Source organism: Catharus ustulatus, chromosome 6 (genome assembly GCF_009819885.2).
Source record: "Catharus ustulatus isolate bCatUst1 chromosome 6, bCatUst1.pri.v2, whole genome shotgun sequence".
Lineage (NCBI taxonomy): Eukaryota > Metazoa > Chordata > Aves > Passeriformes > Turdidae > Catharus > Catharus ustulatus.
Genome location: NC_046226.1, coordinates 14455017 through 14480867, shown reverse-complemented (window position 1 = coordinate 14480867; position 25851 = coordinate 14455017). Strand labels below are relative to the sequence as shown.

At 35.6% G+C, this 25851-nt stretch overlaps 1 protein-coding gene across 4 annotated transcripts in view; it reads left to right on the top strand.

The window, feature by feature from the left end:
- PAPOLA (poly(A) polymerase alpha) overlaps window positions 1-24837 on the top strand; it is a 43405-nt gene extending 18568 nt beyond the window's left edge. Inside the window, exons 10-22 of one of the 4 annotated variants that reach the window (XM_033062169.2) lie at window positions 1045-1117; window positions 2528-2648; window positions 3542-3626; window positions 8105-8158; window positions 8905-9024; window positions 10455-10564; window positions 13221-13342; window positions 14350-14492; window positions 15802-15902; window positions 18348-18568; window positions 18940-19002; window positions 20599-20673; window positions 22660-24837. In XM_033062169.2, the coding sequence (XP_032918060.1) occupies window positions 1045-1117; window positions 2528-2648; window positions 3542-3626; window positions 8105-8158; window positions 8905-9024; window positions 10455-10564; window positions 13221-13342; window positions 14350-14492; window positions 15802-15902; window positions 18348-18568; window positions 18940-19002; window positions 20599-20673; window positions 22660-22755 (1384 nt within the window). In that variant the 3' untranslated portion in view covers window positions 22756-24837. Of the gene's footprint in view, window positions 1-1044; window positions 1118-2527; window positions 2649-3541; window positions 3627-8104; window positions 8159-8904; window positions 9025-10454; window positions 10565-13220; window positions 13343-14349; window positions 14493-15801; window positions 15903-18347; window positions 18569-18936; window positions 19003-20598; window positions 20674-22659 lie in introns of all 4 variants that reach the window. The other 3 variants (XM_033062170.2, XM_033062168.1, XM_033062167.1) reach the window with 3 other exon arrangements.
- Window positions 24838-25851: the final 1014 nt, after the last annotated feature.

Below are 25851 nucleotides of genomic sequence, written 5' to 3'. Positions count from 1 at the left end.
GAGAACAATGACAAAAATCTGGGTTTTCATTTTGTCAGTGTGGAGTGGTAGATGTTTCTGAAATTACATGCAATTTCATACTCTGGATTGAGCTAGTTAGCTCAAAAAGATGATTTGAATAACTCTAGGAACATTCCAAGTGAATTTAGAGGAAATGGGACAAAAGTGAACTTTGCAGATTACAAATAAGTACTGTTTTTTTTGAAAGTCCTTGTTTGGATACCTGTATTCTTCATTAGACACTGACAGTCTTTAAGAATCATTTACCAAAGTGTTGCTTTACTCCAAATATAGTGTCTTCTTAATGTGAAGATAATTTGCACGCTTTCACTGTCTTGTATTCATAGGCTTTATAGCCTTCTTGAGGTATGTAGTGTTTAGTAATACTCTGTCACACTAAGGTAATAGAGGGGAATTGGTTGCAATCTCCTTTCAGTGTGTTTCTTAGACTTCTCTCCAGTTTGCACATGCATAGCATAGGACCATAATTTACAAATTCCAAGAGATTAACTGACTTGTGCTCTATTGGAAGGTAACTTTTATTCAGGGGGTAAGATGACTTGAACGAGTGTTGCTTTTTAGTGTTTAATTCAACAAGGTTTCTTTCTTGATTATAATTTTCTTCTAATACATGTGGTTTGCAGTGATGCTACATGCTGTAATTGTGCTGGCTGTTTGTTCTGTAATTTGTCCATGAAACAGCTAGCTTGAAGATGGACCCACTGTCAATCTTCACAGAGGAATTTCTCTTTGGTATATTTCAGGAAGAATTAAGAGGAGTTTAAATTTGTTACCTAATCCAGTGGTTATAAACCATCAAGACTACAGAAAATTCCTTGTTCTGGTGCCCTGGAGAAGCTAATTGCCAGTAGTATTGTAGTTCAGCAATACATCTTTATACAACCACAGTTAGACCAGCCTAGTCGGAAGTTGTGCTTTGTTTTGTGAGCAGATTTAAGAAGGATCACATTCAAAAGTATTGTTTGTGTAACATACATGGTTGTATCCAATAGTCTTATTCAGTGCTACAATCTTTTTGAACAGGGAATGGCCAAATCCAGTGCTATTGAAACAGCCAGAAGAATGCAATCTTAATTTGCCTGTATGGGACCCAAGGGTTAGTGTGTTATTTTTTCCCCTCTAAGTCACACTGTACAATAAATTTGGTTGCTTAAAAAACTCTAGGTGAACTTCATTTTGGGGTTATTGAACTTAATGTTGTGGTCTTATATTTTCATATGTTCCTAAGTATAGAGCAAAGTCTGATTTTCTCAATTGACCGCTTGAAGCACACTTGCTAAATAATGTACTTTTTCCCCCAACTTTTGCAATAAGTGAGCTTAATAAAAATTCAGCATAAATAGTTATACCTTAAAGTGATGCATTTTTTGGAAAATGTCTAATCTAAAAATAGTTTTTAGTTTTGCAAGTATCTTGAATTCAGTGCAAGGTACAGCTGGATAGGCTTGGACGCAGTTGCAAAATGTCTTCATCTTGCACCTAAGAAGATCATAACTTGAAGTATTTTAGTTGTTTTTTGTATTGTTTATAATGCTTGATCTTTGTAGCACTTACATTAAGGACATTGGACATGATTGTCCTTCAGGCAGTCAGTGAAACAGCTTGCAGCAGATGCATGGCTCCCACTGTGGACTTTCAATAGGACATAACATGAATGTCCTCAACGCTGTTTTGTCAATCATAGAACAGTTAATATTCAACTAATCTTTATTTTGATGGACAGCGTAAGCATCAGAGGTTGAGTTGTATTCCCGTTTGTACCTCAAATCAATTTTTTCTGTTTGACAAAAGTTCACATTTAAATGTGTGAAACAGTTGAAAACACATTCTTGAGTCTATTATTCCTGAGATAGGAGGTTTGAGGTCAGTGTGTGATGGGAACTGTTTTAGTAGCTAATCAAAGTGGGCTAAGATAATGGCAGTCTTTTATTTGTCTTCTGCAGGATTGTTACCCTAATAGTATTTTAATGTAATTTGCGTGTGTTTGTTGTGTCCTTTCTCTTTTGTTACCCTGTCTGCTGTTAAATAAAAGTACGTTAATGCAAGTGATGCTTGTCAGGTTGCACAGAGCCTTTTTTCTTAAAGTGGCTCTTAGTTTTCAGTAGTGTTACAGAAATAAAGTATAAAATACCTTTCACAAGGTCTGAAGACAGTCATTCTGCAGAAGGTGCTCATATGGTGATGAGGTGTCCTTGGTTTCATGTGATCACAAACCAATTTCTATTAAAGAGGGAAATTGTTCTGTTTGGTTGCCATTTCTGGATATAGAAATGCCTGCAACTTGATCTTGATGTGCTGATAGGTTACAGCCCTCCCACATCACTGTTGTTCAGAAAGATGTCCTTTGCGAAAACATTATTCTTGTTTTCTAAGCTTTCTCTGTACCTTTGGTCCGCAAGCTAAGGTCTCTTAGAACATAAGACTTGGTTATAGTAAAGGGAGAAATCCAAATTTGTTAACTGATGTGTATGCTTGAAGAAAACTGATTGGCTGTTGTTATATGTAGGTAAACCCCAGTGATAGGTACCATCTTATGCCTATAATTACACCAGCATACCCACAGCAGAACTCTACGTACAATGTGTCCGTTTCCACACGGATGGTCATGGTTGAGGAATTTAAACAAGGTAAGTATCATCTTATGATCTCTATATAGATGTTTTCAGACAAAATAGTTTCATTGGGTACGCTTTGAAAGGGGGAGCTGGGTGGATGTTAAGAAGCTTATTGACACAAGACTGCCTTGAGGGAGGTAGAACTTGGCCTGTTACACTTCATGTTGCTTAACACTGCAGACTTAGTAGATCCTTCTGCAGGTCTGTCCTTCACTCATAGAAACTGAGGGTAATGAAAGCAAATGCCTTGTGCTCTGAAAATTACAACTAATGGTATAATAACTTTATTTAATGGCTTGGATTGTGTCATGTTACATGAAGGATTAGCACTAGCAGTTCTGCCTGATGCCTGTTTCTAGGCCTAATATAAGGGAGTATCCTCTCTTGAAGATGAGTTCTGTGGATTTATCCAAGTAATGCTTTTGAATAATTATAGCAGATAAGAGAAGATGTTTTCAAAGCAAGAAGTAGATTTGATGCAGGGAGCAACTACAAGTGGCTTTCTCAGACAGAGCAGTACCTTATTGTTGCACTGTTTCTTTGCCTTGTGAAATGCCTTGCACAAGAGGTGATTCAGATTCTGTAAGGAAAAAGATCTGTCGTCTTTGAACTGAATAGTTAGTGTGGCATATGTAAAAAACTAAATGGAACTATGTTACACCACAGAGCAAAAATATGTGAAATAGTCAGTCTGATCAATTAGCATACATTTCTACACGGGATATAAGTTTTCTTTAATAATAGGGTTTGTTTAACTGAATTATAAATCTTGTTGATAAATTGCTGTGAATTTGAAGGCAGGAAATAATTCGTAGTAGTTTTTGCTAAGTTAATAAACTGTCTTTACTCTGGATACTAAACTGTATTTTAAAAAAAAGTTTAAATTCTTTTTTTTTATAATTTAGGTCTTGCTATCACAGATGAAATTTTGCTGAGTAAGGCAGAGTGGTCCAAACTTTTTGAAGCTCCAAACTTCTTTCAGAAGTACAAGTATGTATTTTATGGCATGGCAGAATATTTTAAGTTTATCAATTGATCTACCTCATAATGCTCTGTAGCACAGGATTGTAAATATATGTACATACGTTAGAGGTGTAGAAAGTGTTTTGTAAGGATTTTTCTGTAGTGTAGGAAAAATACACTACTGTCCCCTCTCTTGGAAAGTATATAATCTCCTCAGGTACCTTTTTTGTGTATTTTAGAAACCAGTTAGTCCTTGACCAGACATTTAGGATGTTACCAGTTAACTCAAGAATTGGTATGCTACCAATAACATTGAAGAAGTGTAATCTGGTTTGACTAATAGAAATACTCATTAGTCCTGTCAGTAAGCATTCTAAAAATGGGTCTTCCCAAGAAAAGAGATGTTAAAAGAACTTATTTTGAAGGTCAGTATTTAAGATCAATAAGTACTTGAAACTGTATGTTTTCTTCTGTCAATATAGTCAACAGTTTACTCTGGTAATAAAAGATATTTTTGCAGTTTTGTTGACTAACTACCAGTTGTACTAGTTCTTACCAGATATTTTTCATTCAAGCTTAAGGCTCTTGGATCTTTATTAACTCACACCTAGCTTTTCTAATTTTGTAATGTCTCTGAGGGAAATAGTGAAATTCACACTTCACACTTTTAGGGTTTCTAGTAATATGCTTGTGGGGCAGAAGCTTGTTAAATGTATATGGACTTGCTGAAAGTTGTATTTTTATAATAAATATGGATTATTAAAATATGGACTACATCTTCTTTGCCCTCAGTTGAAATTGGAGACCCATTTTTCTTGAATCAAGATCAAATATATTTTACACTTGTTTGTGTTGGGTGGTTGGTTGGTTGGTTTTGTACTAATCTAAACAAGATTGAAATATACAGTTCCCCCATTAAAAGAGACTGATGACCTTCATAATGTGTCTGTGTTTTGTTTCTATACCTTTTGCATGTTAAAAGCTTTAAGACATTTGGATGGCTTTTATGTTGTTCCTTTGAGCTTAAATTTAAACCAATTTAAAGAACACTGTTAATTATATTTTTTAAGTTAAAAATGGGCTTCAGATAAATCAGTTTCCATTCAAGAGGTTGCTAATAACTTCCCTAGTACATGTTCTTTGCTTCTTTCAAAAGTAGAAAAAAAATAGGAAGCATTTAATGTCATTTGAAATCTCCATTTTAATGCTTTTTTTGTGTGTACCAGCTTAAGCCATTTTACTAGATGTAACAATAAAAACTTCTCTTGCTCAACATTATATATCCAGATTTTCTGATTTGCACAAGATATCTTTGCTGTAATTTTATGTTTTAAGTGTGGAATGGTATAATGGAGCCTACTTTAATTTAAATTGCCCAGAATTTTCTCTGTTTTCCCTTAGTAGGATACTTTTACAATTTTGGTTAGTAACCTTTACAAAGTAAACAATTATATGCACTCATCTGTATGCAGTAAATGTGACTCTCTTGGTCACATCTCCATCTAAAAGATAGATATTTTGTAAAACTCTTTTCCCCTCTTCACACTCTTCTCTTGTTTAAATTGTAGATGCCTTGGCATGTTCTGCTGAAGTTCATAGCAGTGTGTAATGCTCTGCCAGATAAGAGAACGTCTGATCCTTGCTCTGAGATAAACATTACTTTTCATCTCTGAAAGCATAGCTTCAGTAATCTGTCACTCTCAATGGTTATTAGTTGCTGAATAACTAATGTTCATAAGCACTTTTGACTTGCTGTTTGTGTTTAAAATAAACCTCAGTGATGTGTGACTAAGGAAATCTAGAGGGTACTGCATACCTGCATATTAGGGGCAGATTAGAAATTAGGAAAATTAGGAAATCTGGTTTTAGTTACTTTTTTTTCCCCTTTTTAAATGTCAGCAGTCACTTGGAATTAGGGAGTTGCAATATGGATTATCTGTCCTTTTGTACAGATTTAAATTTTTAGGAGGGGAAGGCAGCAACAAAGAATGTGTAGATACGGTGTTCTACAGGGAAGTGACAAGAATTTCAAATGGACATAGCTTTGAAGTGTTGCGTGCAAAATGAAATCATAGCTTAAGAGCAAGAGAACAGTGTTTTGAGAGAAACACACTCATTTAATGAGCTCTAGCATATTCTTCCTATGTTGTTAAAAGAGATAATTCTGCTGAATAAGTAGAATGTAAATACACCTTTTAAAAAGGTGGTTTAAATTCTTGGCTTCATAGAATCCTTAAAGTACTGAATTCAAGTATAATTCCCACACAGGTAAAAAAGAGAAATTGAAATAAACACAGGTGCTCTGGGTTGGTGTTTTGGGGGTGGGTTTTCTTGTTTGTTTTTTAGTTTTTGTTTTTCTCCCTAGAAAGTAATATGACTCTAATTTGGGAGTTTATTTTAGAAATACTTGTGTTAGTGGTGTATTGCAATTCCATACTATCTACATTAGGTTATTTTTATTAAAAGATTGCTTAAAGGAAGAAAGTGAGAAAACATCCAAGTCCCCAAACAAACAAAACCCTTGATTTTCTGATACACTTCAGGATAATACCCAGGATCTACAAGTCACCATCGAGAGGGAGAAGCTTAAGCTAAGACCATTTTTTTCTTCATAATATAGTGATAGATACTACTGAATCACACATGTGCTTTGTGATAAAATTATGAATGAGGCACTGATAAATCTTGTTTTACCAAAATTTTTCAGGGAGACCTTGGACTCTTAAAACTAAGGGTATTGCTGCAAATACCTGAGCAAACTGCAATACAACAGGGTATCTTAATTTTTAACATAAATTATTCAATTTTATAGAAAATGGCAGTAGGAAATTTCTAGAGAATAATTCCCTCTCAGTACTAACAGCTGGTAGGTGAGTGAGGAGAAACTGGATCCTTTTTTCTTTTTCAGCGAACACTACCTGAGCAAAAATACTTAACACTTTTTTTATAAGTAAGGCTTAAGGTTTTTTCTAGGTGCTTACTAGCTAGTTAAGGCTTTTAGACATAACCAAATTACTTTTAAAAATAGTTTTTCAGAAGTTTGTTTCACAGGGATGTGTTTGATAAGTAGCTGTAAGGTTTCTTCTAATATTTGCAGGTTTGAAATTTTTTTCTATTCAGACATGGTTAAAAAATATCACAGAACTTAAACATGGTCGTGCCTAGTGAATGAAACATTCTGCAAACGTGCGATGTGTGTGATGTAGGAATCTTACTGGAAGTGTAGTGCTCCTTAGAATAAACCATTATTAGTAATTAGTAACTTCTCATACAGAATTAAAGGTCTCTTATCTTCTTCCATAACATTTTCTTGTGAAGCAGTTAATACTGCCAAAATGCGAAATGAATAGGTTATTTTATCTCTGTATTGTTCAGAACAGGAAAGAAGTGTCTCCAGTTTTCTCCCTTGCAGTTCTCTTGTTTCATTGACATTCTCTGACTGAAATTAGAGGATTGTAGCATGTAGCAGGGTTTTGGCTCTTGCCACGTAAAGATAAGTAGAGAAACACGTAGTTGCTAATCTGATTTGTTAATTTAGATTTACTGTTGTGATTTGAAGGCCTGTGGCACCAGAGGACTCTGTACCGTAGTTTCCCATGGTACCGTAGTCTCACTGACCTTGCTTTCCTCTCCATGAACTATATGCTAGGGACTGGTCTCTTGTGTTACTACTGTTCTTTAAATCCTGCTGTGAAGGCATACCATATTGTACAGAATAGTGTGGCATTGGATGACTTAGGTTGTTAAAGACTTCCCAGCTAAGCTTCTGAAAAACCTGTCTGTAAGCATGTGAGATTGCCTCAGTACCCTCATTAGGAACTCAAGTTAAAAGTAATCTTTTTCCATTCTGCTGTCTTTAGGCTTCTTTGTTTAAAGTACCATTCCTGTTTTGTATACTGTCTCTTTCAAATCTGCTTACAGTGGGTTTGCACTGAATATCCTGGAAAATAATTGAGAGTTTAAGAATTATCATCAGAGGAAACATTGCCTATGAAAGGTCAGATAAGTGTGTTCAGAGAATTCCAAAATGCAGATAGAAATTTTTAAGCCACATTTTGTAGTGTTACTTTGGATTTTGACTAAATGTGTATGTGCTAACAACTCTTCTCACTGTTCAGAAATAATGTTGCAACTAAGGCAGCTGACATGTAAAGGTAGTTGTGAACAACTTTTTTCTTGACTTGCAGTCAGTTAAATACTTGATCTCAAAAGGTATTGAAATATTTCAGCTGGTGCTACATTCCTAATCTTTTGTTAAGGTTACTGGTATTACAGTGGAATTGCAAATGACCCTAAACTCCAAAATGTTTTGAAACCTGTTAGTCATAACACTTGGGACATAGCCCCATTTTCTAATTAACAAAGCTTATTTAATGTAAGGTATATATTTAAGCTAATAATCTGTATTTTACAATGTAGAGTTTACTGCGAAGTTTTAATATTAAGGTTTGAATGTCTAGTTTTAGAAATACGTATAGAATAGCATATTGTCTTTATCTCCAAAGGCATTATATTGTACTTCTAGCAAGTGCACCGACAGAAAAACAGCGACTAGAATGGTGAGTAATCCTTGAGATTTAAAAAAACCAAAACAACCCCCCCTCCCCCAAAGAACAAAAACACCTTCCTTCCCCTCCACCATCAACCTTGGACACAAGGGAGTATTTAGTGTATCAGGTGTCATCTTAATGAATGAAAGTGGAGCTTCAGCATTTCAAAATTAAATGGATAAAGACTGTAGAGTTCTGAAAAAAACAGTAACAATGAAAAACGGAGGGAGTGAAGGTTGCTACTTGAATCTTTCCTTAACAGCAGTCTCAGGTTTGCTTTACAAATACCTTGTGCACTTTTTTTAATAAGTAGTGTGGGAGGTATGTTTTCAGTCATGTGAAATGCTGTTTCTCCAAACAAAAATTCACCTTTCCCATGTTTCTGCTCTCTTGTATTAGTGAAATTTTAAGATTGGCAGATACTGGGAATTTCTTCATGTCTAAAATTCATCATCTGAAATATGTGGTGGTTCTTTCAACTGCCTTTTGCTTGATGTGTAATGTCTTGTATTTAATTCCATTTGTAAAATCAAACTGCAGAGAGAGCTGCAGGGCATTCTTAAGTTTCCCTTGTCAGCTTTTATAATGCCTTAACTGAAATTATTGATCTGAATTAATCTGGCGTGGACTAATTCATTAGTAGTCTCAAGTATTAGTATAAGGAGAATGTTGAGGATTTTATCCTGATACATGATGTTAGATACTTCTATTATTTCCAGTTAATGAGATCTTGCTAATAAATGACATTTATCCAGGGTGGGCTTGGTGGAATCAAAAATCCGTATTCTAGTTGGAAACCTGGAGAAGAACGAATTCATTACGCTGGCTCATGTGAATCCACAGTCATTCCCAGCACCCAAGGAGAATCCTGACAAGTAAGCAAACCCATTTTCTTCTTTTAGTAGGGAGAAGCTAATTTAACTAAAATACAATCTCATTAATAAATGACATTTTTATAGAATCTTAAAAGGATTAATTTTTAATGACAGCACCTAAAGGCAAACAAATGATGCTCAGCTCTTCTTAAGTACTATTTGTGAAATTAGGAACTCTTTAATTCTGTATAAGAATATCTATAAATCAGAAAATAAGGAGAAAGGTATTTTTGTTAATAACAGTATTAATTGCATAATTTCCTGCCAACTGTGTAAGTTACTGCTTCTTAGTTGATGTTGTTTGAATTGTGAGGAAGCACTGAGAATCTGGGAGAACATCAGGCGCTGTAGAACAGAACTCTTGAGTAACTAAGTTAATGTTACAAAATTTAGCACTTGGTATGAATATCATTGAGATTATAATGACTGTGGTTAAATTTGTCAGGTTGTGGAAACAGTGGAGAGAGTATCAAGTGCTTCAGATTGTTGAGGATTTTAGATGTTTTTTGACTTTTTCCTCCCCCACTCAAAACAGTGATTGCAGGTGTGTGGGGGCTGAAAACTCTTAAGACTTTATTTCAAGATAACATTGTAATTAATTTGTAAGGAATCATATTTTTGTGTGAGGTGTGAGAATGGGAGAGAAATTTGTCTTTACTGGGATATGGGAAAAGCCTTGTTAGCTTTGCACAGGGTGTTCTCCACACATAACTGCTTCAAGTACAGTATGGGGCTACTTTTGTTTTTTTAAGAGGTTATATAATTGTTACATGCATGTTCTGGGTAAAATTGGACAAAAGCAGGCAGTACTTCCTCAGCACCATTTTAGGATATAGTACAACTGCTGCATAATCAAAGGCTCCAATTAGTTCTTATTTTAGAAGACTTGATGCAACTAACACTTCCAGCAAAGGTTGTCTTCCCAGTGTATACAATGGACATTCTTTCACCATCCCACGTAAAGGGGAGCTGTCAAAAGAGAGGGTTTTAACTGAAAACTGCAGTTTGTGATCACTTACAGCTAAGAAAATTGAGCATTGAGGACACATTTATGTTGTAAAATGGAAGTTGCTTAATTGGGTAATAGATTCTAATTACTTTCAGTGCCTTTATAGTTGCTATGGTTGGTTGAGGGCCGCTTACTCTCATGCGAGTAGCTACATGAGAGAATCTATATGGGAGCACAGTTGAAGGGAGTAATCTACTGATGATCCTAGTTCATTCGCTCGAGGTAAATGTGTAGCATTTAATGAGCTTTATATTGTTAATGAAAAAGGAATATTGTTAGTCAGCTTTGCTTTTGCATTTCTATGTCGTTTCCTGTTGCAACTGGAGCTGAAAAGTACAACTGTTGTCTATTGCAACAAATAACTTACTAAACTGTTTAATTCTGACAGTATTACATGACTGTTTTATGTAAAATTTTCCAGGGAAGAATACCGTACAATGTGGGTGATTGGGTTGGTGTTTAAGAAAACTGAAAACTCTGAAAATTTAAGTGTTGATCTTACCTACGACATTCAGTCTTTTACAGACACAGGTGAGTTCTACTTTCTAGGTATTCTGGTATTAATAAATTCGTTGAAGTTACTCACTTTGCCCAAATTGTAGTCTTTATTCATAATGCTCATAATAATAGTACAATTGTATCTACACAGACGGTTTCAGCTGAGTAGTTAGGGGTTTTATTTAATGAAACACATTTTCAATGAGTTGTAATGCTCCTAAACTTCAGACTAATCACTTTCAGTTTTATTAAACATGATAAAAATTATACACACATCTTGCAGATCTCACTAAAAGTGTGGTAGGTAATTTTGTAATCTTTATTAAACAGATGAATTAGTTATCATACGTGAGCTAGCAGGCACGACGTCAATTTTGAGTATAGTTGAAATATTTTTGCTACTTGGTGGAACTAAATTTATCGGTGGGATTACAAGATGTCTTTTATTCCATGGTGTTTCATACTAGATAATTGATTCAGTAACCTTTGCTTTCATGTCCCACACGCAGTGGAAGAGAGCTTTTTGACTTTCTGATGTTTACTTTTTGAGTCACAAAAATATCTTAGTACACACATAGGAAATTTTGTAAGCAAAGAATTGGTAACAGCTGTGGAGTGTGATACCCAAGTATCAGGAACAGTTGCTTTGACTGATTTCTCTAATTAATTTACAGGTTGTTATTTTTTTAAACAAACAACTGTTGAGGCTCAAGTATTCTGTGTTTGCAGGCTTGAAGGAAAGTAGGTTCAAGTGTTACCTAGTGCAGTCATGGTCTCTGAATTTCTAAGACTTAGTCTGAGGGAGCAAGGGAATTGAACACCTTGACCACCCTTCCACCTCACACCTGTGAATGCAATAAATATATAGGCATATTTATAAATCATGCCAAGGTTTCAAAGTTATTTATTGTCATGTATAGCTGCAGAGGGGCATTTCTTTCTTGAGAGTTGAAATATTTCTTGTAGTTATTAGTGATGAAGGAGAAACTATAGCAACTATAGGAACATCATTCTAATTTTTGAGAATTTAGAAAAGACAATGACTTAGCTGCTGCTTTGAAGGAGTGAAGGAATTCAGATATTACAGTTTCTCAGTTCTTTCATTGTTTATAAACAGATATTTCAGTAGCGTACTTGTCAGATTTTTTGGTATGAAAAGACTAAAAGTTGTAGTTGCAATTTTTAAAGTGGTTTATTTGCACTAAATTCCTGAAGTTTGTCTAAATGTATGCACTTACAAGTGGAGTAGCATTTCATAAAGATCCTTACAAACTGTGTTGCAGGGTTTTTGATTTGTGGGTATGCTTTCAGAAGTAATAATCTAGTAAACAATTTGTGTTACAGATTTTTTGGGTTATGTTAAATTAGTGTGTGTCTGTCTTCATTGTTTTTAGTGCATCCTAATGACTTCTTTGCCCTGTCTTTTGGAATAGATCATAAGATTTTATCAGAAGTAACTATTTTCCAGGATGAAATTAAAGAATAGCTTGCTTTTTAATGGGAACAAGGGGAGGAAGAGAGATATAAAGAGTGATCTAGGTTTTCCTTGTATGGAAACGTTGATAAGACCTAATGTCAGGAATATGGAATGCTTTAACCATGTCTAGTTTCACTGAGCATGCTTCTACTTTAGCTGTGACCTGCATAATTTTTTACAGAGAGGCTTTATGAGCTTCTTCAATACCAAGAAGCAGAGTGGTACTCACTTTAATACTCAGTATTCGTTGAACTCTTTGTGTTCCTCTCTCTTAGCACCTTTCTAATAGCCTGTTCCCAGCTTATTCAGTGAGATTCCTTCATGTTTGTAGAGTAGACATTGAATAAGAGAGATGCCTTGAGTTTTTGTATTTAAGAGCTACAGAACTGTTTTTTCTTCATACATCTCCCCCAGCTTTTGTTCAATGTTGTGGAGACAGTCAGTGTGAAAGAATTTCATTTTTACCTGGCTTTACATGAACCCACCATTCTTGGTTCCAGCACGGTCCTTATCTTAGTGACTTACCAGAAGCAGATGTTCTGAGGTGAAGAGAAATAACTTGTTGTACTAGATGAAAGAAACAAAACCCAGCCAAACAAAACCACCAAAATGACTGTACAAAATTTAAAAGAACCCCCAACAAACAGGAACCAAAGCAACAAAAAAGCCCAACAAAATAAAAAATCCAGACATAAATTACTTTTGTATAAAAATGCAGTGATGTGTGAGTTGCCAGAGTAATTTTAATACATTACGTGGCACAAGACCACTTAACTCCTGAATTAAAACCCATTTGTTTCACAAACTGCATAAATAAAATCACCTGCAAAAAAATTATTTTATGTAAATGCTCTAATTCTTGTGAGGAAATGTTATTTCTATCTTTAGTCCCTTTGAGATGAAAGGAGGAGTTTGCTTCAGAGCTCTTGCAGTTAAAACTTGTTAAAATAAAAATTTGGTAAAAACAGAGAACTGTGTAGATGCAAGACATTTTTCTTGAAAAACAGGTCACCTGTTTCCAAACTAATGTTTGTGTTTGTACTGGCAGTGCTGGCATGATAGGCAGTTCCCTTTCTTCCTCCAGAACAAGGAAACATTATTCTTGTTCTTGAGGGTAATAAGTACTCTGAAATGCAAATTGTTTCTGCCTGGGCAAGTAAGTGGACTTTGCTGAATGCTTCAGTATGTCTTAATGTTATTCTAATTGTGTAGTTTATAGGCAAGCAATAAACAGCAAGATGTTTGAGATGGATATGAAGATTGCTGCAAGGCATGTGAAACGTAGGCAACTTCACCAACTGCTACCCAATCATGTGCTTCAGAAAAAGAAAAAGGTAAACGTCTCTAATACTTGAGAGCAATGAAAATGCCATTGCTCTCAGATGTATGATTTTTTTTGTTTACTGATTTAAGTTTACTTAGATTTTTTGGTTTACTAGTCAAAGAATTATAATCACATTTTGAGATCTTAATTTTATCTGCAAGTGATCTCATTTGAGTGAAGCAGTATTATTAGGTACACTAAACCTAATGCATTTCTCAGAACATCAGCAATGTAGATAGTATCTTGTCAGACTGGATAATTTACCTGTGACCATATATGAGAATGGTAGCATTAGTTTTTAATTAAGATGCTGCATTGGATTATTGTTTAATTTTAGTGGAGTCAGGAAAAAGTGGTGGACCTTTGAATTGAACAATTCAGTCCATTTCAAAATTTCTGCTGCTTTGTATTAACTTAATCTGAGAGCAATAGAGATTTGGATTTTTTAATAGCTAAGCCACCACTATGTATTCTGTTTTAAGTATAGCTGAATACCATGCTTTATTTCTATAGTTGTTTTATATTGAATGCTGTTTTAAGGACTAGGAAGTGTTTATTGACACAGAGTGTAGATCTGTTTCAGAGAGCAATGTAAATATACATCTCTTTAAGTAGTAGTACTGTCAGAAAAGGGTTTTTCTTCTCCACGGACTAAGTTCAGATCCTCTTTAAATTCTTTTTATGTACATCAGTTTGTTTTGATGTGCATCAGTTACTCTGAAGCTAATGGAAGTATTTCTAAGTCCACAAGACCAAAGAAATTAGAAATAAAGGTGAAAATAAGTCATTACATACAGTAACAGTTTGTTTTTACATGTGATTGGTTAAGACAAATTTGTACAGAGTTATGAACATGAAAATATAAATGACTGTAGTGAGAGGGTGGTGGATTATTTACATGTAAAAGGATTTAAAAATTGTCCATTTTAGTTTGCATTTTGAAACAACTTGAATTTCTGTTGATTTTGAAACCTTTAATTAGGCTAACAGACTTTTCCTTTGCCTTGTGGCTTGCAGCACTCGACAGAAGGGATCAGGTTGACAGCTCTGAATGACAGCAGCCTAGACTTGTCTATGGACAGTGATAACAGCACGTCTGTGCCTTCACCTACCAGTGCTATGAAGACAAGTCCATTGAATAGTTCTGGAAGTTCTCAGGGGTAATGAAGACTTTCATTCTTGTTGCTGCTTTCTCTTCCTGAATTACTCGTGTTAAACACATGGCAAATGCTACACACATGCAATACCACTTTTACCAAGGTGGAATTGTTCCAAATTGGATGGGGACTGTAAACACTCTTATTTCAGTTTGAGCACTAGAGCAGAATTTGGGGGATATAGGGAGCATGGCGCTGGACTTGAGATGAGCAATTATAAAGTAGGGTAAAACTGCTTAGAAGAACACAGTGATAGAAAAACTTGGGCCCTGTAGTAGGATGCCATGAGAAGTAGTGAGAAAATAGTTGTGAGGGTGAGGAAGTGAGTTTTGGATCCAAGTGTGAGACAGTAGAGAGGTTTAGATTTTGTTTGGGAATCAGTAGAGTTACTGCTGTTACTGATGATACCTATGCAAATTAAACTTAGGAACATAGTTTCCCACTATAGTTTCAAAGTGTACATATTAAACTTCTTAATACTAAGTTTCTGTATTAAGCATTTTCCTACCTTAACTCAAGGTTAACTTAAGTTTTCCCCAATAAATGAGTGCACTCTCTTCTTTTGAGAGTCTCATATTTGTCTCTTTGATACACAAAGAGGTTATCATCAATCTCCTACAGTTAAGCAGTATTACATATATATGATGTTGTGTAGGGTGGAATACTTGACTTAGTCTTTTTGACAAATGGTTTTAGTTAGTTTTCCTTGAGGAATCAACAGTAGTTGATACTGCTATCTATGCTATTTAAATAAGTCTGTGTTACCTAGGATGTCACAGGTGAAGTTTAAATTGTCATTGGCTGATTCTAGACACACTGTGCTTCGCAATTTCTTGAAGATGGAAAAAGGATAATTTTTGTGGTTGGTCACTTGAAGCGCCAGGCCTTTGTTTGGGATGATTTTAGGCTGAAATCATTGTTGTAACAGTGTGTGTAAATTAAAAACAAACTTTTTGTTCTAGTCCTCCTACCCTGGTTTTGTTTCATTCTTCAGTAAATGTTTGCTGTATTTTCCTGTGCACATTACTGTAATTTTTTTTTGCCTGTCTTTCAAGTGCAACCTTTTTCTGGTCTCAAAGCTGTCATTGAGTGCTTTAGATTAAATATTTGAAATAGCTTCCATTCCTTGAGTTTGACAGTAGATTGCCAATGCTCACTTTTACCATTTTGCTGACATAAGTTCTGCTCTGTAATGTAGGTAAAATTCCAGCTGTGATTACTGGTAACACACATGATGTGATGAAAGGCAGATCATGTAACACCATAGCTTTACTAATGTCTTCATAACATTTCATAATTTTTCTCTTTTTAGCAGAAGCAGTCCTGCGCCAGCTGTAACAGCAGCATCTGTGACCAACACACAGGCTTCTGAAGTCACTGTGCCACAAATAAATTCCAGTGAAAGCTCAGGGGGTAAGGAAAATGGCATAGCATATTGTTTCTATTGAATTTTTGGTTATGTTTATTTGGCAGTTTTTCTTCCAGCTTGAGTCTTCTAGTCTTTATTTAACACATGCTGTAATGTGTTCTCCTTCATACACATAGTTCAATAATGTCTTAAGGATTCAGAAAATCACAGAGGAGTATTTGCTGTGATGTTTATTTCTTTTATTCTTAGAGATTTGTATTTGCCATTCACAATAGCAGTAGTGTTACAATGACCTAATGTAGGTCTATAGTTTGATTAGCTAAATGAGGAAAAAACTATTTAAAGCTGGAAGAACAATTTTTATATTAATTTTTAATTCTTTTTGTAGTTAAACTCAAGGTGGTTCTGTACTGTGTGTAGTCTGTGCTCCCTTGTGATTCGTGAGAATGCCAGACTCAGATGTAAGCAGAAACACATGTTCCTTATGTCTGTTCAGATATGTCCCACTGTATGTGCTGACTTTATCCTCCGTTTTCTGCAAGAAAAAGTACACTTCAAAATAATTTAAAAATTTGACTCTTTAGTCAAATAATAAAAGCATCTTGTGAAAATACTCTCCTAGAATCAGCTACTCTTCTTTTTTGATGGAGCTTTAGCTGTGTACAAGGAGCAAGTCAGAAATAGATGGAAAAGGGGAGTGACTGGTTAGCCTTTCACAATGAAGTCTCTCTTTTCACTCTTGATGTGTGGCGTGGTTTAGTCTTACTTGTCTCTGATTTTTATCGTGTCACAGGTGCATCAGTGTGAGTAAGTTTGTCCATGAGCACTAAATGGAGCTTAAATGGCGTGACTGGTTTTTGGATTTGGAAGCATATCAGAAGTTGTTCATTCTTATATTTTGGTTAATCAAAATGTTATTCACCTGATAGTTGTTAAGGAAAAATTTCCTCAGTGTATTTTTTCTCATCCTGGAGCATCTCCCTATGTGCGCTTATTGGTTTGAGGTAGGCAATTGATGAGATAGAGCTTTGTCATATGGAGCATTTTTCAGAAGGATGTATATAATATCAATTCTTTATTTGATGCTCTGTGATGACTTCATATTTGTCACTGGGTAATCTAAGCCTAAGAAGTGATAAACTTCATTTTTGAGTGAAAAAGGGAGTATCAGATTGCTCTTGGATTTGATTTAATGCAGTCTTGGCAATACATGTATATGGCTGAGTACAGAAGCAATAAAATTTCTTCACACAAATACTACAGCTGTATTATACAGAGCTCTATCTGGGCTCATATAGCCTGCCTTAAGCAGGGTTAATTAGGCTAAGCGGAGTGTCATTGCCATGGCTACCCAGTGTCTGATACAGGAATTCTTTTTCAGAATCATGTGTAAAGGGCTTGAAATGGAGCTAAATGATCATCTAACCCCAACCACTCCTGTCATGGGCAGGGACACTTCCCACTAGACCAGTTTAGTTCGTTCAAGGCTTTAACTGACCTGGCTTTGAACACTGCCAGGGTCAGAGCATCCAAAACCTCCCTGGACAACCTGTTACAGTGTCTCACTACCTCACACTAAACAATTTGTTCTTAATACCTAAGTCAGACTTCCCCTCTTTCAGTTTGTACCCATTGCTCTTTGTCCTATCACTACAGTTTCTGACAAAGAACCTCTCTTTGGCTGCCCTGTAGGCCCCTTCAGGTATTGGAAGGTTGCTGAGAGTTCTCCATGCAACCTTCTCTTTTCCAGGCTGACCAGCCCACATTTTCTCAGCCTGCCTTTGTAGGGGAGGTGCTCCAGTCCTCTTATCAACCTCATGACCTCCTCTGGACTTGCTCCAACAGTTCCATGCCCTTCTTATACTGGGGACACCAGAACTGTACACAGCACTCCAGGTGGGGTCTCACAAGAACAGAGTAGAGGAAGAAAATCCCCTCCCTTGACCTGCTGCCCACACTCCTTTGACTGCAGCCGAGGACATGTTTGGCTTTCTGGGTTGTGAGCACATTTACCAGCTCATGTTGAGTTTTTCATCAACCACCACCCCCAAGTCTTTCTCCTCAGGGCTGCTCTCAGTCACTTCTCTGCCCAGCTTGTGGATGTGCCTGGGATTGCCACAACCCAGCCACAGGACCTTGCACTCACTCTACTGACCTTCAAGAGTTTTGCATTGACCCACCTGTCCAGACTGTCCAGATCCCTCTGGATGGCATCCTGTCCTTCCAGTGTGTCAGCTGCACCACACCACCTGGTGTCATCAGTGAACTTGCTGAAGGTGCACTCAAGCTCAGGAATGAGCTTGAACTAAACTGTGCAGTGTATGCACACTTGCTGTTCCAGACACGATGCTTACACCCTTAACTGTACCACTTCCTTGATGCCTGCTTGATGTCAGGGGTTTTGATTAGAGACCAAAAATACCAGTTATTGAACTGAAATGATTGTGTCGACTCCTCTTGTTGAAGATCTTTAAATTATTTGTCCATAGGTACTTCAAATGAAAGCATTCCTCAAACTGCCACACAACCAGCCATTTCTCCACCACCAAAGCCTACCATCTCTAGAATTGTTCCCTCAGCGTATCTATTAAATCCATCACCAAGAAGTTCAGGAAATGTTGCAACAAAAATGCCTAGCCCTGTCGCAGCAGTGAAAAGGACATCTTCTCCCCATAAAGAAGAGTCTCCTAAGAAAATTAAAATTGAAGAGGTATTTGAGATTTTGAGATCATACCATAGCAATGTTCAAAACTTTGAATATTCATTTCACCCAGAGTGCTGATTCTCATATTCCAAGTTTCAGATATTTCCTATTCTGATTGCATTGGTGCTTGATGTTTTCAGCTTGCCAAGGTGTATTTTTATGTTGTTGATACTAATCACGTGACACAATGAACTACATTAGCACAAATGCTTAGAATTTAAATTCTTATCTTAAAAGTAATTATTTTGGTAAGCCTATAATATGCTAAGTCTTAAAACTAATTCTGTCCTTTTAAACACTTTGACCTTATTTTCTTGTTGATTTAAAAAAAAAAATAATTATGATTTGTGATAGTTTCTGTGTTTGCTTTTCAGCAGGATGAAATAAGTGAAGATACTAGCTGTATAGATTTGAATGAACATGAAAAAATGGAAACTAAGGTATCTATACCTAGACTAAATAACTTTGTTTATATTAATTGGGAAAATTACTGTGTTTCTCTCTAGGAATGACTAAGAGTGTGTCTAGATATAGACTCTCCAGCAAATATATCAAAATGATATCTTATTTTGATAAGAATTGAATTGAAGCCCCCTGCCTGCTGCCATGTTAAGTTGAGCCTGAATCCACAGTCACATAGGACTGTAATTTCTTTGCTGGTCGTTTACATGGTATTATTCATGGTGAAAAAAATTAGTCGTGATATTTATATTTCAGTTTGTCAAATTAGATCAAGGATATGTCAATATGCCATGTTTTTCCTGCATCCCAAACCTGATGTGTTAAGTAGTGAAAGAATGTATTCTATTTGGAGTTTGCACGTTGGGCTGAGAATCCTAAAGCCAGCCACCTTGCTCACTTTTTAGATAAAGAAGCTTCAAGTGATAGTAAGTAAATCTTCTCTGGCAGTGAAATTACTGTGTGAAGTTACAGCATACTGTTAGGGGCTTTGGAGATTCAATGTGTCCCTCCAGTATCTTGTAATTAACAGACAATTTTTCTGCTTAGTGGGGAACAGAAAGGGTGACAGACTCTTTTTAGCCTTATGATAGCAGCTCTCCAGTTGGCATTTTGCAGTTTTTATGGGGCACATTCTGTTGTCTCTGGAATACGCTGGAAATTATGCTTATGCTTAAAGTTAAATGTAAGTTCTTTGGTTTATAGCTTCAATGCCCTTAAGCAAGGAATTGTATTTTGTTAGGCAGTCACCTTGCAATGTCTCTGAACTTGAGACAGGTGAGGGCAGAAATAGATGTAAGCACTTAATCCTCACTTCGAGAATAGATCCACTGGATACAGATCATTATAAAAGACATAGGTAATCCTGTTAGTTTTTATTGGCAGTCTCCTCTAAGACTTTGTCCTTAATATTTATGGAAGGAAATGGTGGAATTAAATTTCTTAAATTAGCATAAATGTAAGTTTTCATCCATTGAAATGCATTGCTTTTTTTCAGGTGTGTTTATTACATGGTACACTTTGAACTAGCAGACTGTTTTTATTAAAGTGAGAACTTGCCATTGTCCTGCTTTAGTCCTGTAGTCCCTGTTGTACCTGAAAATCAGTCTCTTGACACCCACCTATTCATTCAGAAAGCTGATTCAACCCATTAAAGCAGCAGGAAGACTCTCCTGGCAGAATGGCAAAAGCTGTGGAAAAGCTGTTGTATTTTTAAACAAATTCTGTAGCTTTTCACATGATCTTCCTTGATAATACACTTTTTCCCTTTAGTGAGTTGCATGATATGTGTTGTTTTGCTATAGTATTCTGTATAAAAGGTGTTAATTGGTTAAACAAGTGACAACTGATAAGTGATATATCTTATGTTAATGTCAAATCCCTAATAAATGAAACATTCTCCACTGTGATGATTCCTGCATCATAAAAGGAAGGGTGTCAATGCAGCAAGCGCTGATGATTGCATTTTTCTTATGCTGTACATGCACAATGTAAAACATTCTGGAGTTCTAGGTGTTCTCTATAAGTAACCCATTGGAAGTGGAGTAACTGTGGTGATGCTTTTGGTTTCTTTTCAGGAGCAAAGTGAGACAGAAGTGAATGTTAACTCTCAAGCAGAAACTCTTCAGACAACTTCTCTGCAAGCTCCTCAGGTACTGGTTTTAAAAGCAATTCTTCCATGCAGTATGAGAAGCTACTTGTTACCATCACAATTTTTGTGTTTTAGATGGTCATTGATCTTATTGAATGTGCATTGTAGCTAAACATGTATGGCTTGCCATACAAACTGACTGAAACTGGATTCGCGCTTCTGAATTGTGCCTTCAAAGTAAGGGACTCGGTTTATTCCTTTGTACTTTGCGCAGAATAATCCTTTCTAACAAGGAAACAAATGCTTTAAATAGCTGCTGCTCAAAGATACCCAGGTAGAGGTTGAAGATGTCTGATGCAGCTTCAGATTCTAGTATTTTGTGCTAGAGTAAAGTTGTAAGCTTGTCACTCCTTAACCAGCTGATGTTAGCAGTGTAAGGTCCTTTGGAAAACAGTAAGAATTCTGTTCCATTTAGTTAAATTTTTGTTTCTAGTATTGTAACACAACTTTTAGAAAGCACATCTGTTTCTTGCTAGCATTTTTAAAATTCTCTTGGTGCTCTGCTGATTCAAGTGTCACTATCAAGCACCTTATGTGCACTTGAATCATTAAGGTATGTGTAGTGAATGTGTTGGTTGAAAATGGAGATTGTTGCAATAGTAATGATGGTATTTCTTACTGGACATGTGGAACTGTATGAGCAGTACTGAATAAAGATAGCAAAATTGTTTGACAAAACCTGTAGACACCACACGAACTTCCTAAACTTCTTCAGGAAAGTTGTTAGATCATTTAGTAAGTGCATGAGTTTTATTTTGTCTGTTGTGAGGGATTATATAAAGCTTTGTAGCTTTTTTACAGATTGTGTGGTTGTTACTTTAGCAAAAGTAATCTGGAAGCTACAAAGGATGGTGAACCTCCTCTGTCATTTTTCAGTGTTCTTGTTGGCTTGGTTTAACACACTGCCATGTTGCAGAAAATTAGAAGCATGTCAAACTGCAGATCAGCACCAGCCAGGTTACTCCAGGAAGGGGTGATACAAGGTTCAGAGCTATTTTGCTCTGGGTCCTTGTTACTTTGTGCTTTGCTGCTGCAGTGTTAACTTGATTGATTTATTTTTAATAAAGCAACAATTAAGAGTGGTCATTTTGATGCAGTTTTCCCCATGTATCAAATGTACCTTATATCAATTTGAACATTTACAATGTAAGAAAACATTTGATGAGAAATTATGTGAAGTATTGCTCAATAACTGGGTTATTGGGAAGGCAAATAATGTGCCACAGTGGAAGTGGAAATACTTTAAAAAAAAAAAAACCCACCCCAATCTTAGAGGCATGTATGACAAGTGAAAAATTAATGAATCTCACTGAATCTTGGGAGTGTTTCTTTTTTCTGTTTTCATTGTTTGTTTTAGATATAATGTTGCCGAATGGTATTTAAGCGAGAAAAAGTTTTTCAGATTATTGTCAAGATGGAATTCTTAACACATTTATACAGTACCTTTCTAGAATTTGTTGTACTTTGTTTCATATAAATCTGAACCAATATGAAAAGTTGGAAATTTGACTGTAGAGTTTTTCAACAATCTGGAATGTGAATGTATGAAGACACACACTTCAGATTGGGAACTGGTTTTCATCACTTGTCTGTGAGGGAAGAGACTTAACACTGAATTGTTAAGAGACATTTTTAAATACTAAACATGTAGATCAGATAGTAGATGTGACTGATCAAGCACCTGTATTATGTGGATGTTTTACTACAATACAGTTATTAGTAGGTCCAGCTTTATCTGCAGCACTTGCTAATTTCTTGCAGTTGTCAGAAAAGGAAAAGCACACAAAGATTCTAGCAGAAATTTTCCATACTAAAAACTGTGTAGACAAAGGAAATACCTGTTTTTCTCTTTGTAATCTGAAGTTATCTTCATATATTCCTAAAAAGTCTTGTCAAGATCTTTGTTTTGAAAGTTAATGCCAATAACTACAATATATTTTTTATATTTTATGAAGTCAAAATGCAACCCAACTTCTTTTCTTTTCAGAAAACACCCAGTACAGACCTTTCAGATATCCCTGCTCTTCCTGCAAATCCTATTCCTGTTATCAAGAATTCAATAAAATTGAGATTGAACCGGTAAAAACCACCTCAGGGGTCCATAAACAGTATCTGCCAACTCAACCTGTTGTCTTCTAATGCTAGAAAAAAAAAAGGAGAACGGAGGGTGCAAGACTAGAACATAATCGCAAGTGGATTTAGGTATATGTTGTGCACTTCCCTTTCTGGACTAAAGTCGTCGCTTGATTGGAAGTCCAGGTTAGTATGTGAAGCCAGGAGTACAATTAATGTGTTAGCAACAGTTACATTAAATATTTCAAAGGATTACTGCCTTTAAAAACATGAACACTATTTGTAGCCATATTTGACATTCTGATTGAATTTGTTTGATGCATTGTTTCAAAATTGAGATAAAACTGGCATAAGAATCCCTTAAATGCACTTTTATGTACTTTTTTATTGGGAGTATGACTAATTTTAGATCTTTAGCTGATAAAATTTCATTTTATTGAAGAGTCTCTTCAATAGTAGTAATTTGCAAATTGGATGACATTCTATGATATACTATACATTGAAAACAAAGTGTATAGTATGTTTAGTTCAACTGCCATCAAGCAGCAGTAAGGCTTTAAATGTAATATCAATCTTGGGGTCATAAGACGTAAGTTGAGGAAGTAATTGGGAAGGTTTGGTATTGGTGAGACATGATTAAGATGTGGTCTACTTTTATTTATAGGATTGTTTTAAGGTGCATACAAATCAGCAATCAAACAGTAAATTTTCTTTTAAGCTAATTGAACTCCTTATTCCCTTTTTTTATCCCTTCATTTCTTGGGAAAAGTTTTTGCATTTAATGTTGGGGTTGGTTTTTTTTTTATTATTATTTTTTCAGCTTGTATGCACCATATAGAACAGTAGTTATTTATACAAAGTAAAAACAAGCCATGTACTCATTTGGGTTTCCCCCCCCTGCCCCTTATCTAGTTGCAGTACCTTGTGGCCTCTAGGCACAAATTCAAAATTTGTCCCATGACTAAAGTGTTTAGGTAAATATTGTGTGCCTGTGAAATACACCACCTGTCTTGATGGCCTTTGAATCACTAAATATGATTTTTGTACACTCCATAAAGGTCCCGTATGCATTAAAAAACTTAAAATTTTAAATAAAGGCAAAAAGATTTTTCCCTAAGAATTTTAACCTTTTTATTTTTAGATAGTTCATCACAAGCCGTTTTACATACTGAACAACACCAAATTTTTAAAAATCATATTTCTAGTAAGCACTTGACATCTAGTAAGCTCTCTTACTCCTATTTTTTGTTCTTGTAGTCCTATTAAACTATAACAACTTTTTCTTTTGAATGAACTGAAGCTCTCATGGCAAAGAACAGCAGTATTTGAGGAACATGAGGGATACCAACAGTAATACCAGATGTAGATAACAAACTTCATGTTACTATTACTTAAGTCTGAAATATGTGGGATGTTAAATCATACTTCCCATACTTTGATTAGCATGTTTTATGAACTCCCTTCTCCCATTGTGCTCCATCCTATTACACATGCATCTTTCATGTTACAAGTTAAATTACTTACACTCTTCCCCTTATCCTTCTAAATTAATTCTCCAAAGTCAGAGTGTAGCTTATCTTTTACTTAGGCTGTGCAGTAACTGAAGGGTTTTTTTTTTTTTTTGCCATTTGTCTAAGATGTCTAGTATACAATATTTCTCTTTTCCTTGCCCTGTGCAGCCTGCTGTCGTCCACCCCCCAAAGAAGGTTATATCTTAACAGTTGAAGTGTACAAGCTGTCTGTGTATTTTGTGTAGCTATGGAGTTTAGATCGAAATTGCCAGGCACAAATTTAGTCTTGTCATTTTGTTTACACATCGGAAAATCTTTTTCATTTTATTAAACGTTTCATGTAACTGCACCCAAGTTTTGCCAAGCTGGAAACTTGGAACCTTTCTGTATAGTGACTTTTTAATTCTAGTTTTCATAACCTGGAGATCAGACTGTTGCTTTCGCATGATGTACGTAGTGTCTCATGACTGGAGTTTGCTTTGTTTTATAGTATCTGTACTCCTTGTATTTTTCAAGAGCTATTTTGTAAACAGATGATGTATTTCTCCATTGAAAACACAATAAAAAACAGCACAATCCCATGGTTGTCTGATTTTTCTGAATGTACTAAGTTGATTTTGCTTTCTTCATTCTTACTTAACTCTTAAATTTTCTGCTAAGGCAAAATACAGTATTGGCTAAAGGAAATACAGTAGATAATGCTTATTTAGGGAGCATTAATTTATATTTGTTATAGGAAGTGGAAATAACACTCAGAAGGACGCTGGGTTCTAGCTAAAGGGAAAGTTTGTTAATTGTGCAGTGTTTTGGTGGGGGCAGAGTTGCCGGAAACATACAAATTTAAGGGTATCCATTCCACCTCTCCATTATAAATTCTTTGAAGTGGACAAAACTAGAAGAAACATGTGCCTAAACAATTTGGGGGTAAACTATTTTCTGCAGAAGTTCAAACTTTATTTTTTAAAAACACTGGCTGTAAGAGTTTTGGCACCTCAGGCTGTTCTTGGAAGTGCCTATTCCTTATGTCAGCAGATGGCACTATTTCTCTTCTTGTTAAGTAGTTAAAGCGTGTCCTGAAATAAAAGTAAAAATTAACTGTGCATCACTTGATTGATCTTTGTATCAGCATGAGCCCAATCCTCCAAATGCTTGATGTGAGTAACTTTAATAAGTAGTCTCCTTTTGACTAAAATTTGTTTAACTGCTAAAATCACTGATGATTATGGTCTTCATATTATAATTGCCCTGCCTAAAACAATAAACCTTTCTCTTGTATATATTTTTCACAGCATGCAATTGCTTGTCTTATTTAAAACAGATTCATCATTTTTATATCCTGCCCACCACATCTCCCTTTCATCACAGCTGATGATATTTATGGCTTTAATTCATCTTTTATTTTCTCTGACCAATAAAAATCTGCTAGTAGATACACAGATTTCTGTTCAATGTTTTTGAGGCTGCTGGCAATAGGTTTCAATAGCTTATTTTTCTGAGTTGTCCATCATCAACCTCCTGAATTAAGTTCACTGACTCATAAGGATCTGTAAACAAGAAGCTGAAAATTACTGTTGTAGCCAAAATAATTAACATTA